This window comes from Mercenaria mercenaria, chromosome 6 (genome assembly GCF_021730395.1).
Source record: "Mercenaria mercenaria strain notata chromosome 6, MADL_Memer_1, whole genome shotgun sequence".
NCBI classification, from domain to species: domain Eukaryota; kingdom Metazoa; phylum Mollusca; class Bivalvia; order Venerida; family Veneridae; genus Mercenaria; species Mercenaria mercenaria.
In genome coordinates, this window is record NC_069366.1 from 51,148,350 (window position 1) to 51,161,740 (window position 13,391).

Sequence of the window (13,391 nt, forward strand, 5' to 3'; positions counted from 1 at the left end):
CAGAAACCAAGAAAAAGGATAGTTTAGTAGGGACTGTGAAAGATGATGATGGGGATGATATACTGATAACATTAAATGATGAAGAAGAAGGTGGTAAAGAAAAAGCAGATGTTGATGAAAAGAAAACAGAAAAGGATGATCAAAGTAAAAATAATACAGAAAAACAAGAGAGAATAAAAATGGGGAAATTATAAAAGAAAAAGATGAAAAAGTTGTTGAAGAGAAATCCAAGTCACTTCTATCAGCAACTGATCAAGGAGTTACAAAAACAATTCCTGTAACAATTCAGCCTGCTCCAACTGCTGTAGTATCGTCATTTCCTTCAGCTACTAATTTAATATTTCAAGCATCAGCAGGTCAAGTAATAAGCTCGGCACAAAATTTTATAGTTCAAGGGACTCTACCAAGTATACCAGTTGGAAGCCAGCTGGTTCGGCAGGGAAACCAACTTGGGTATGTAAGTGTAAATGGCAACCAGCATATTTTTGTACCTGTAAATAATGCTGTCCCTGCTTCTGTTGCGAAGAATCCATTAATTGCGAATCAGCTGACACCAGTTCAGCAGCAGCAGAAAACAAATGTGCCACCACAGTTGAAACCTGAGGATCTTCGTCCAAAGTCAAGCTGGGAAATGATAGAACTAATGAAATGGGAGATACAAAACAGAGTTCCTGATAATTACAACTGGTCTGTTGCTTTTCATGGAAGAAAAGAAGAGCTGAGCTCTGTTTCATCTTTCCTGCAAGAACTTGGCAGTGATGTAGTGAAGGAACAGGTGTATAAAGACATAATACAGATACAAACAAAAAAGAAGATAGCAGGTGATCTGAAAGAGCCAGAAATTGAAAGTTTGGAGAAGATGAAAACTGTTTACGAAAACACTAAGAAAAAGGTTGAGCATTTGCAGCTTGAAACAAAAGAATGTGATCAGTGTGAATTTAAGACTGAATCAAGTGTAATCATGAATTATCATAAGGATTTCCCACATTACGACCCACCCTGGGACATGAACAAAGGGTGGCTTATGTGTGCTCACTGTGATTTCAAAACAAAAACACCAGCACATTATATTTTCCATGAGAAAGACATTCATAATGTTCAGGCTAAGTTTGTGGAGAAAGAGCAGCTATTCCAGTGTTCACTTTGTCCATTAAATGCTTCAACAAAGAACAAGCTAGAAAAGCATCAACAAAAATGTATGAAACACTTCAAGCTGAATGCCAACTTGCAGCCATATTATCATGATGTGAATTTCTGTATGAAAACCTGCTTTTATAAGCCAAAGAAAGTGGTTCCTAAACCACCTCCACCTAAACCGACTGCAAAGCCAACTATGCTGACACGGCAGCAAGGTACTGTGCCGGTCTCACAAACAGTGGTACAACAAACTCAGGCTATAAGACCAAATACAAATGTTGCAATACGGCAGCGACTGCCAGTTATGAGAAGTCCTATGCCGCCTCAACAAAATGTTCAAAGACCACCAGTGCCACAGCAAAGACCTAGGTTGACACCACCTGCTTTGCAAAGAGCTCCAGTTCCGCAGCAAAAGCCTGTTCGGCCTCCTGGAAGGGAAATGTCTGGCTTTGAAGTATGCGAGTTGTGTGGTGGCTATGTAAAGGATCGGCAAGCTTTGAGAATTCACTTCTACTATGCTCATAAAGTAGAGATGCCTCAAGCAATATTCAACCGCCCGCTGCCCCCACTTACTTGTGATGTTTGCAAGTCACATTATTGGACAACCCATGGGTTGACTAAGCACAAGACTGCCCAGCGTCATTTTATTGGGGCGAAACCTCAAGCGCCCCAGGGAAAGATATCGACAGAAATGGAATGTTTCATGTGTATGAAACGGTTTCCAAATCTGTTTGTTCATTTCGAGAAGATACATGGGATGACAATGAAAGACTTGGTATTGGTGCGTAAATGTATTATGTGTGGACTAGCAGCAAATGATTATAAAAGCTTAGAAGCACATTTAGTTAATACCCATGGGATTCTAATAAAAGTCAATGATTATATCAATGATAGAACTAAACCTGTCAGGTCAAGCCCAAATACATCTATAATTGGTGGAGGTAAAAATGTAGGGAAGATAAATTACTGTGTCTTCTGTCAAATACAGTTTCCAGATAACATTCAGTTGACAATGCATTGTATTAAAATACATGCCACATGCAGAACTTGTGGGATGGTTGTTGCAACAAGCAAACACCTTGCCGACCACAGTTGTAGGAAGGCTCATATTAATCGTTCATGCTATATCTGCGGTACAATAGTAACATCTCAAGAAAAATATGCCCTCCACTTGCGATCGCATGTGAAGCCTTGTCGAGTCAAAATTGAAAATCTGACGGCAGATGAAATAATTGAAGTTAAGGAGAAAATAAAGCGAGAATATAAACCTGCAGTAATTAGCTTGGATTCTGATGAGGACTCGGATGTTGAAGTTGTTGAAACCAAACCAAGTAATATGAAGGTTGTGCTTGAGAAGGATAAAGACAAGGATGTAGAAATGGTGGATCTCTCTGAAGATGCAGATGAAAAAAGTAATGATAATAAATCTAAAACTATGAAGAAAGAGAATGATAGTGGAATTAAGAAAGAAATGGATAATAGAAGAGAAAAAATCGAAAATGAAAGTGATGTTGAAGTTAAGAATGAATCTACAAATTCGGCAAGTACTAATGACAATGTAAAAGAAGAAAGTAGGGATGAATCTGAAAGTACTGCAGCTGACAAGACGGAGAATGATAATAATGAATCTGAAAATGCTAAGAAAGAGACCGATACTGGTACAGATGTTACTGAAAACAAAAAAAGTAAAGTTGAAGTTACTAATGAATCTGAAAATTCTACAAATAAAGGTACTGTAAAAGAAGAAAGTAACATTGAATCAGATAGTACTGCAGTTGTTAAAGATGGTAGTGTTGCAGACAGTGAAAATGGATCTGAAGGTGCTTTAAAACAGGCTGAATGTTCTGATCCTGTTTTGTCAGAAGAAAATTTGAAAGTGGAAGATACGTGTATTAAGGAAGATCAAGATTGTAAAGCTGAAATCCTCAGTGAATCAGTAATGAAAGAGAAAATACATGCTGAAAGTAAAGAAAATGATGAATCCGAAACTATTGCTGTTAAGTCTGTGTCTGCTGAAAGTGAAACATTAGACGAGTTTAAAAGTGAAACAGAAACACTGTATGAAAATCTGAAAAAGGATGTTGAAAATAAAGAGTCGAATAATGTAGTCTCTAATGAAAGTGAAGCAGAACTGGAAGAAAGACTGCTGGGAAAAGACGATGAGGATAGTACCTCGAGTTCTGGGAGTTGTAAACGTAAAAAAAGTGAGTCGGACATCGATGAAGATGAATTGTTAAGAGAGGATGATAATACTGTGAAAAGAACAAAAGTTGAGGCTGAAGATGAAAATACTGACAAGTCTGCAGAAAGAAATGATACAGTACTTGAAACTGAACAGTGTAAAAATGAAGACAAATCTATTGAAGATGTAGAAATGGGTGAAAGTTCATCTGTAGGGGATACCAAAATGGAAGAGATTTGATGTAAAGTATATAGTAGTAAAAACAAAGCTGGCTTGGTAGATTTTTTTAGGTGTTTTATAGAAATTTAAGTTTTGTTTGTTAAAGCTCAAGTTTTTTTTCTTGTTATGAATATGTACTGTAGAGGTGTTTTAGAATTACTTTCAGAGGTGCAATTACATTTTTTTTTTCATTTAATTAATTCTGGAATGTCTAGATAAACTTCTATTGGATTTGAGTGCAAGGGTCATTAAAGTTAAAAGGTTGCTGTTTTTTTTTTCATGAAAATATTTTCAGGATGATTTACCCCTACTAGACTGTTGTGCTTTTAGGGGGTAGATACCAGTTTTACATTCATAACTTGGGCTTTGCTTTTGACAGTAATATAATATGATAAACTTTTTAGCTACTTTAAAGGATACCATTATACAGTTAATATACCCTTTTTCAAACTTTAAAATCTGCAGAAGCCCAAGGACTGTTGAAACCTAAGCCAGAGGGCTTCTGAAGATGATACTGCTTGAGGTAATGTGTATAGTCAACTTTCCTCAATGGTTATGTGGGTGAATGGCATGCTAGCAAGTTACTTCATGATCTTTTCTAACGTTATACCGGTATCATGATTTTGTAATTTTTGCATCAAAGTATACTATGTTTATACTACTGGCTGTTATAAAAATTACTGACTAAAAATTACTTCAGTACTGAAAAGAAGTGAGAATATTTTTAATTTTCATTGTTGGTTAAAGCTTAGTTTGAGTTAGTTAATCATGAGTAATAACATTTTTCATACAAAAATTGAAAAAGTAGAATCATGGTTTGAAGGAAATACTCTCTCTTATTGTGTTATAGCATTACATTCAATGTAAAAGGAGGCAGTTCCAAGGAACTTTTTGACAATTGAGTGTTGCATTACTTTTGCAGTCATTGCCAAGAATTATCAAATTATTATTGTTATTTGGTTTGATAAATAACTGGGAAATGTATGTTTGTAAGGGGGAGATAACTATTCAATTTCATTAAGTTCATGAAAAAGGGGGGATAAGACAAGAAATATTTTCATAGTGCTTTTCAGTAAACTTGTTTGAAAACCACTTTATTATCATTGTAAGGTAATAGTGTCTTTTGAAGAGAATAAAGTTTCATTTAGATTTTTGTGTATGTTGACTTAAAATGTAAACCTAAGAGTAAGAGGTATTTGCAAACTCCTATTTTCCAAAGATTTAAAGTGGTTTTTCTGAGAAATTAAGTGTAAAAGTGTTAAGGACATATTCTTCTGTTTTGTTTATTTAATGATTCAAAAGTCAAAATGTTTCTGATTCACTCTATTTTCTTGTCTAAAACTTAAGAATGAAAAAAGACTTTGAATATGAAATTTTTAAGTTTTTCCTATTTTATAGCCGATGAATTACAATATTGTTAAATATGTTAATACTGAACTGAAAGGAATATGTTCGACTAAGAAAGAAATGTTTATAGCCAGAATAGAACATTATTAATTATTGGGTGTGTTACTGACATATCAGAAATGTGTGGAGCCATTAATATGATGAAAGGAGGTGGAAGGTGGGGATAGCCTAGTCCTTGTATTTATCGAATTATTCCCATCTTCCGTGTACAAGTTGTTCATAAATCCAGTAATAGATTTGTTTTATTGATCACTTGTTTTTTTAGTCTGTCTAACATGAAAATCTATTGACCATTAACAGAAGTAATGAGAGTCATCTTGTTAAGACTTTTAACTACTTAAAAAAAACACTAGGAGCTTCTGACGGGTAATACAAAGAAGTTTGCGTGGATTTTTCTAACATTGTGTAATAGAGTTTTATTTGTGGCTGATAATTTATGTTAGTACTTTAGTTATTTATTATCCCCCGCTGAGGCCAAAATTTAAAATGTTTGTTTGCTGTCTCCCTACCTAACCACTTAAAATGCTGCGCCCCAAAAGTTTTTATTGGACAATGCTGGTCAAAATATTTTTTTTCAAGTTGCGATATGACAAGTGCCGCATATTTTTCAAGTACATGTAAGAAAAACAAGAAAGAAAGTTTAAATTGTACTATTTGATTTCATCCTTTTATACTACATATACAGAGTTGTCTTATTTTTACAGAAGAAATATTCTGTAAGAAACGATCATATATATATACTGGTAAACGTATAATCTCCATACCAAAAAAAAAAAAAAAAAAAAAAAAATTGCCTACCTACCTACCCAACTTTAAAAACAGGGGAACAGCGAACAATGACTTTTTAGCTCACCTGTCACAAAGTGACAAGGTGAGCTTTTGTGATCGTGCAGCATCCGTCGTCCGGCCGTCCGTCCGTGCGTAAACTTTTGCTTGTGACCACTCCAGAGGTCACATTTTTCATGGGGTCTTTATGAAAATTGGTCAGAATGTTCACCTTGATGATATCTAGGTCAAGTTCGAAACTGGGTCAACTGCGGTCAAAAACTAGGTCAATGGGTCTTAAAATAGAAAAACCTTGTGACCTCTCTAGAGGCCATATTTTTCAAAAGATCTTCATGAAAATTGGTCAGAATGTTCACCTTCATGATATCTAGGTGAAGTTCGAAACTGGGTCACGTGCCATCAAAAACTAGGTCAGTAGGTCAAATAATAGAAAAACCTTGTGACCTCTCTAAAGGGCATATTTTTCATGGGATCTGTATGAAAGTTGGTCTGAATGTTCATCTTGATGATATCTAGGTCAAGTTTGAAACTGGGTCATGTGCGATCAAAAACTAGGCCAGTAGGTTTAAAAATAGAAAAACCTTGTGACCTCTCTAGAGGCCATACTTGTGAATGGATCTTCATAAAAATTAATCAGAATGTTCATCTTGATGATATCTAGGTCAAGTTCGAAACTGGGTCACGTGCCTTCAAAAAATAGGTCAGTAGGTCAAATAATAGAAAAACCTTGTGACCTCTCTAGAGGCCATATTTTTCATGGGATCTGTATGAAAGTTGGTCTGAATGTTCATCTCGATGATATATAGGTTAAGTTTGAAACGGGGTCAAAAACTAGGTCAGTAGGTCTTAAAATAGATAAACCTTGTGACCTCTCTAGAGGCCATACTTTTGAATGGATCTTCATGAAAATTGGTCAGAATGTTCACCTTGATGATATCTAGGTCAAGTTTGAAACTGGGTCACGTGCTGTCAAAAACTAGGTCAGTAGGTCAAATAATAGAAAAACCTTGTGACCTCTCTAGAGGCCATATTTTTCATGGGATCTGTATGAAAGTAGGTCTGAATGTTCATCTTGATGATATCTATATCAAATTTGAAACTGGGTCATGTGCGGTCAAAAACTAGGTCAGTAGGTCTAAAAAGAGAAAAACCTTGTGACCTCTCTAGAGGCCATACCTGTGAATGGATCTTCATAAAAATAAATCAGAATGTTCATCTTGATGATATCTAGGTCAAGTTCGAAACTGGGTCACGTGCCTTCAAAAAGTAGGTAAGTAGGTCAAATAATAGAAAAACCTTGTGACCTCTCTAGAGGCCATATTTTTCATGGGATCTGTATGAAAGTTGGTCTGAATGTTTATCTCGATGATACATAGGTCAAGTTTGAAACTGGGTCAACTGCGGTCAATACTAGGTTAGTAGGTCTTAAAATAGAAAAGCCTTGTGACCTCTCTAGAGGCCATACCCTTGAATGGATATTCATGAAAATTGGTCAGAATGTTCACCTTGATGATATCTAGGTCAAGTTTGAAACTGGGTCACGTGCCTTCAAAAACTAGGTCAGTAGGTCAAATAATAAAAAAACCTTGTGACCTCTCAAGAAGCCATACTTTTCATGGGATCTGTATGAAAGTTGGTCTGAATGTTCATCTTGGTGATATCTAGGTCAAGTTTGAAACTGGGTCAACTGCGTCAAAAACTAAGTCAGTAGGTCTAAAATTAGAAAAATCTTTTGACCTCTCTAGAGGCCATATTTTTCAATGGATCTTCATGTAAATTAGTTTGAATGTTCACCTTGATGATGTCTAGGTCATATTTGAAACTGGGTCACCTGCGGTCAAAAACTAGGCCAGTAGGTATAAAATTAGAAAAACCATGTGACCTCTCTAGGGGCCATATTTTTCATGAGATCTTCATGAAAATTAGTGAGAATGTTCACCTTGATGATATCTAGGTCAAGTTCAAAACAGAGTCACGTACCTTTGAAAACTAGGTCAATAGGTCAAATAATAGAAAAACCTTGTGACCTCTCTAGAGGCCATATTTTTCAATGGATCTTCATGAAAATTGGTCAGAATTTTTATCTTGATGATATCTAGGTCAAGTTCAAAACTGGGTCACATGAGCTCAAAAACTAGGTTACTATGTCAAATAATAGAAGAAACGACGTCATACTCAAAACTGGGTCATGTGGGAACAGGTGAGCGATTCAGGACCATCATGGTCTTCTTGTTTAAATGTGGCCTGATGGTGGTGGATATAGATTTTGTGCTGTCCATTCATCTGTGTGTTTGTTAGTATAGGAAATTTAAAATGCTTGTATTTAAAAAATATTTAAGCTAGAATCACCAAACATCACATAATCATTAAGTTGCACATGACCTTTGCTCACATGTAGTATTATTATCCCCCTTAACCTAGTAAAAGCTCTCCTTGATTTGGTAAAAAAAAAATATGGATTTTTTTAGTGTATATAAGTAATCTATTGATGGATCTTCATTAAATTTTTACACAAATGTAGATAACTATAGGGTGGTGGTGCACGTACCACTTCATTAGGATCACTTGAGTAATTTCAAAGTTATTGCTCTTTAATTGTTTTACTATCCACACATAAAAAAGTAATCCATTGTTGGATCTTCATCAAATTTAACACATAACCAAGATCACTATAAGGCTGGCAATGCATGCACATCTTTCGAATCCACATCTTGAGGATTTCTTCAATAACTGCGCAGTTGTTGCCCTGTAATTGTTTTAAAATTCATCAGTACTGGTCCTGATTAAAGGCTTTTGACTACCAGAAATTCCCTGTATAACTGTATTATTAGAAAAAAGACATTTCTGGCTTTTTTTTTTTTTTTTTTTTTTTTTTTTTTTGACTGAATCCTAGACCTGTACCTGAGCTCATTCATTTCCTACATATTATACCAGTGTAAAGTAGAAGCAATTTTTATGCCCCCGAAGGGAGGCATATTAGTTTTCAACTGTCCGTTCGTTAGTTTGTCGTCACAACGTTAACTTTTTGCATGAAGGCACTTTACTCGCGAACCACTGCACCCAGGACCTTCAAACTTCACTTGCTGATAGTACTTATTGAGTACACCACCTCTACTGACTTTGGGATCACCAGGTCAAAGATCAAGGTCACAGGGGCCAAGGTTAACTTTTTGCATGAAGGCACTTTACTCGCGAACCACTGCACCCAGGACCTTCAAACTTCACATGCTGATAGTACTTATTGAGTACACCACTCCTTTTGACTTTGGGGTCACCAGGTCAAAGGTCAAGGTCACAGGGGCCAACATTAACTTTTTGCATGAAGGCACTTTACTCGCAAACCACTTCACACAGGACCTTCAAACTTTACTTGCTGTTAGTATTGTATGAGTACACCAACCCTACTGACTTTGGGGTCACCAGGTCAAGGCCACAGGGGCCAACGTTAACTTTTTGCATGAAGGCACTTTACATGTGAACCACTGCACCTAGGACCTTCAAACTTCACATGCTGATAGTACTTATTGAGTACACGTCCCCTACTGACTTTGGGGTCACCAGGTCAAAGGTCAAGGTGCTGCAGGGGTATTTGTCACCATTAGTGACAGCTCTTGTTTAAACCAATAAACCACGTTTTTCTTTTCTTTTGATACATGAATCCTATTTTTGTGTATGCTAAGGAAGTGTTTGACTATTTAAAACATGTGATATCAAATGAAATAGTACTGTGCCATAAAGGAATAAAGTAAACAAATTAGATTAAGTGCAACATATTGTTATGAAACTTACATTAAGGGAATTCTTCTGTTTCAGTAGCACTTTAAATGTCAAACTTGGCCCTTTCATGGTTAGTTTTGATATGATGGGTCATGTTTTCTTTTAATAATATGTGCTGAAGATTACTTTTTACAGTGAGTTACCTCAAGATCAAGAAATAGTGCTAACATATTTGTTTTGAGTACATGTATTTACATTTAGGACAGATTAGAATTGACATAATACATAAGTGAAACTTGTGTCGCCCTGAATAATATCTATGGCTAGCCATTATTCCGTTTGGCCTATATCCTCTTTCTTGTGTAAAGAAAAACATGCATCCTCTGCATTTTATTTCTTACATAGTATTACAGAAACCAGTATTATCAACAAACCCTTAAACACTTACATATGCAAAATTTCAAATCATTCGGCACTCTTAATTAGCTCAACAGAAAGTTATTCTAATCACCGAGCATTTGCGTCACACCTTGGTTAAAGTTTTGCATACAAGGCTATATCTCAGTAACCATTGCATGTATTGGATTGAAGCTTCACATAAGCTTCTATTTATGTAAATTGTGATTTTTTTTTTTTTAATGCCTAACTTCGGTTATCAAGACTATTCAAAGAATATGAACATTTTTTTTTTGACTGACCCGTGCGTCTGTGTCACACTCTAGTCATATCTTGGTAACAACTAGATTAATAGGATAGGAACATGACGCAAGGTTCCTTGCCCTTGAAATACACTTACTTTATAGAAAAATAAGACAATTTTTTGACTGAAAAATTTGATTTAAGTTTCATGCTCAGCTTTCGAGCTGTATCTCTAACAACTCCAAATATTGGAAAGGGTTTTTTCTATGTAGAAACATACTTACACCAGGAAGTTAGGTAAGTTGAATTTAATTTAAATTATGACCCTTCTTTACTTAGAAAATTTGGTAGTTTGGTTGTAACTACTGAGCTGTATCTCAGCAATACCTGTATTGTATTAAAAAACAGAAAACATCACTTACATAACCATGTTAGATGAATTATTTATATGTACGCATATATTTAGTTTACAAAGGAATATTTATAACTGAGCATGCTGTTTGCGGAGAGCTCATAACCTCATAGTTTTTATAAAGAACATACGGATTCTGCATGACAGTATTGTAAAAATACTATGTCTTAGGTATTTGGAGATGAAAATATTACAGAGTATATATATACTGCGGCGCCATGTGTAGTAAAACTTCGATATACTGTATTGAAATCTCTATTAGAAGAACCAGTTAGGCCGTTTTCAATTGATATTTGAGTTAAAGGATAATAAAAACTTGATAAAGAACAAAACTCTTTTTTAAACAGACATGCACATAAGGTGACATTCAGAAAATTTTCTGGTTTTAAATTATTGCATTTAATAGCATGTTATGAGTTTATAAATATTTCCTACCTAATGTAACACAGTCAATTTGATGTTTACAAGAAACAAATCTGCTCTGTTAGAAAAAGTTCGTTATACCATGGTTTTACTGTAAAGGAATTATCAAGTTCCTTCCTATTATGCAGTTGATTTAACTGTACAGTAAATGGAATTAATGTATTGTGAAAAAATGGGAATGGCATATTGGAGATCGAAATTTATATTTTGAGGGTATTATAACTAGTTATTGTAAAGTAAAAAAAAATATTTGCATAAGTTATTTTGCAATTGGTTATGTGGAGATATTTTTCTTTAACCCATATTTCAAATGTTGTATGATTTGTGTTGCTGTGCGTATTAAGAGTAGTAGCTGCTATATACAGTATCTTCTGTGTAATAATACTGTTGTTGTACTGTGCTTATGTAAACAATAAAGCATATATTTCTATCGAATTTGGATTCTTCGTATGTCATTAGTTCTTGAAGTTTGGTCATTTTGTGACCTCATAGCATCAGTAGGTTTCAGTCGCTGTGTGGTTATTGATGATGACTGAAGCCAGGCAAAGAATGTAGAATTCTGTTGTGAGAAAGCACCATTCAGCTGGTTGGAGGCTGTACCTTGGGGTCCACCCTTGCAAGAAATAATGCTAATGTGAGTAGATAGTGCACTTCTAAGGCTGGAAAGTTGCATATAGGAACAAAAGTGTCTGTTATTTGCTTGAAAGTCCATTTGTAATTGGATGTATTTGAACTTCTTGACCTTGCCTTGGTCAGAGGTCTGTGGTGAACAGTTGCTGTAAGCAGTACTTCAGCAATTTGCAGCACACCTGCTTGGGTGAGCTTTTTCTGTTTGCAATTAATTTCTTTAGTAGCCTCTATATTGAACAAAGTTGAACACTATATGGCCATAAGTTCTGTGTCACATCAGACCGTAAGGGTCATCAGTAGGGACCCTGTTTCATTAAAAATTTAACTTTGTTCAGACTTTGGCACCTTCATTACTTGCCAATCTAAATTGTAATCAGAATGTGTGTGACCTTAACATTATTATGACCCCACATTTATGTGGTGGGCATATGGCTTTGAAGTCGTACGTCCCAAAATCTTGTGTGTCCAACTCGTCCTACATTATAATCATGATCTGCTTCACACTTGTACAGATGAACAAACTTTATGTGCAGATGACCATAGAGAAAGGAACTTTTGCTGTGACTGTTGTGGCACTTCGGCAGTTTTGCTATATTATTAAAGAGAAAATTCTTGTGTGGCCAACTCCTCGAGCACTATTGAAAGGATATGCTTACAAGTTTCACAGATGAAGGACAAGGAGTTTATGTGAAGATTACCATAAATAATGGACTTCTTTCTATGGCTATTTATTCTAGAATTCTAGCCCTTTCTTAATGTCACAAAATAGGCTGAAATTAGTAGTGTTCAACTCTATATGCAAAAGTGATATCGCGGGCATCTGTCCGGATTAAATTTTGTTTGGTACTGAGGACAATAGGTAAGGGTAAATACAATCAATTCGGTACTGCTTATTGGGTACTAAACTGACGAGATATGAAAATGCAACAAACGTGCCTGAATATATCCCGGCACAACCAGTTTTCGACCACTTAACAAGTTTTCTGTGCAGTTTTGTACAAATGCAAGTCCAAATCTTTGGTTTATTGTCTAACACTTTCTATCAGCATAAGTGCAATAAAAGCATACCATTTAAGTTTAAAGTTTCTTACCGATCGAATTCCTGGCATGATGATTTTAAAAGCCATCAGTAGGAAGTTGTGCTGAAAATTTACAACCTAAATTCGACCACAGGTGGTATTTTCCTTCAAGCAAAATGAAACAGCACTAAACTTTAACTGTAGTTTCATTACAACATGGCAAACATAGAACACTCAAAATTCAAGTCTGGCAACACACACCAAAACAAACATGGCAGATCAATATACTGTAGGTACACTTGCCTAAATTACAGGGGGTAGGGTAAAGTAAATGGCAGTCAAAATTTAGTGCATTATCTAAAGAACTATATCATGTGCTCAAATACTCCAGAGAACCAGGGTGTCACATCTGCTACATTGATAGCTGTCACAGATGACAATGTATTATATAATTGCTAAGCTTTTGACACTCTATTTCAAATTGCTTAGAAAATGAAGAAAAACTGTTGCAAGGACAGGCATCATGACTGCATTGTCAAAATAATTTAATAATAGTATGCTTCACAATTCTGGCAGTAAGCATGTGTTAAGCAATAAACATTTAGTGCAAAAGATATATAAATACTGATATTGGCTTAAGAAAGAATAGGGAGTAGACAAGGAAAGATGCAGGTTTTTTAGTAATAAGAAAAACCTCATGAAAACATAGTACTGCTACAAAAATGGAATTTATATAATTTTCCAAGTGCCAAAACTGAAGGAGAATAGGTTCCTAACATGTTCTGTCTCTGCTGTAAACAGTGAAACAATCACAACTGAT

General features: G+C 35.4%; 1 protein-coding gene across 1 annotated transcript in view; it reads left to right on the top strand.

Moving 5' to 3' along the window:
• The window catches only part of LOC123548919 (uncharacterized), a 49,638-nt gene extending 38,281 nt beyond the window's left edge, over positions 1-11,357 (top strand). Inside the window, exon 5 of the mRNA XM_053546806.1 lies at positions 160-11,357. Coding sequence (XP_053402781.1) covers positions 160-3,559 — 3,400 coding nt within the window. The 3' untranslated portion in view covers positions 3,560-11,357. The remainder of the gene's footprint in view (positions 1-159) is intronic.
• The last annotated feature ends 2,034 nt before the right edge of the window (positions 11,358-13,391 follow it).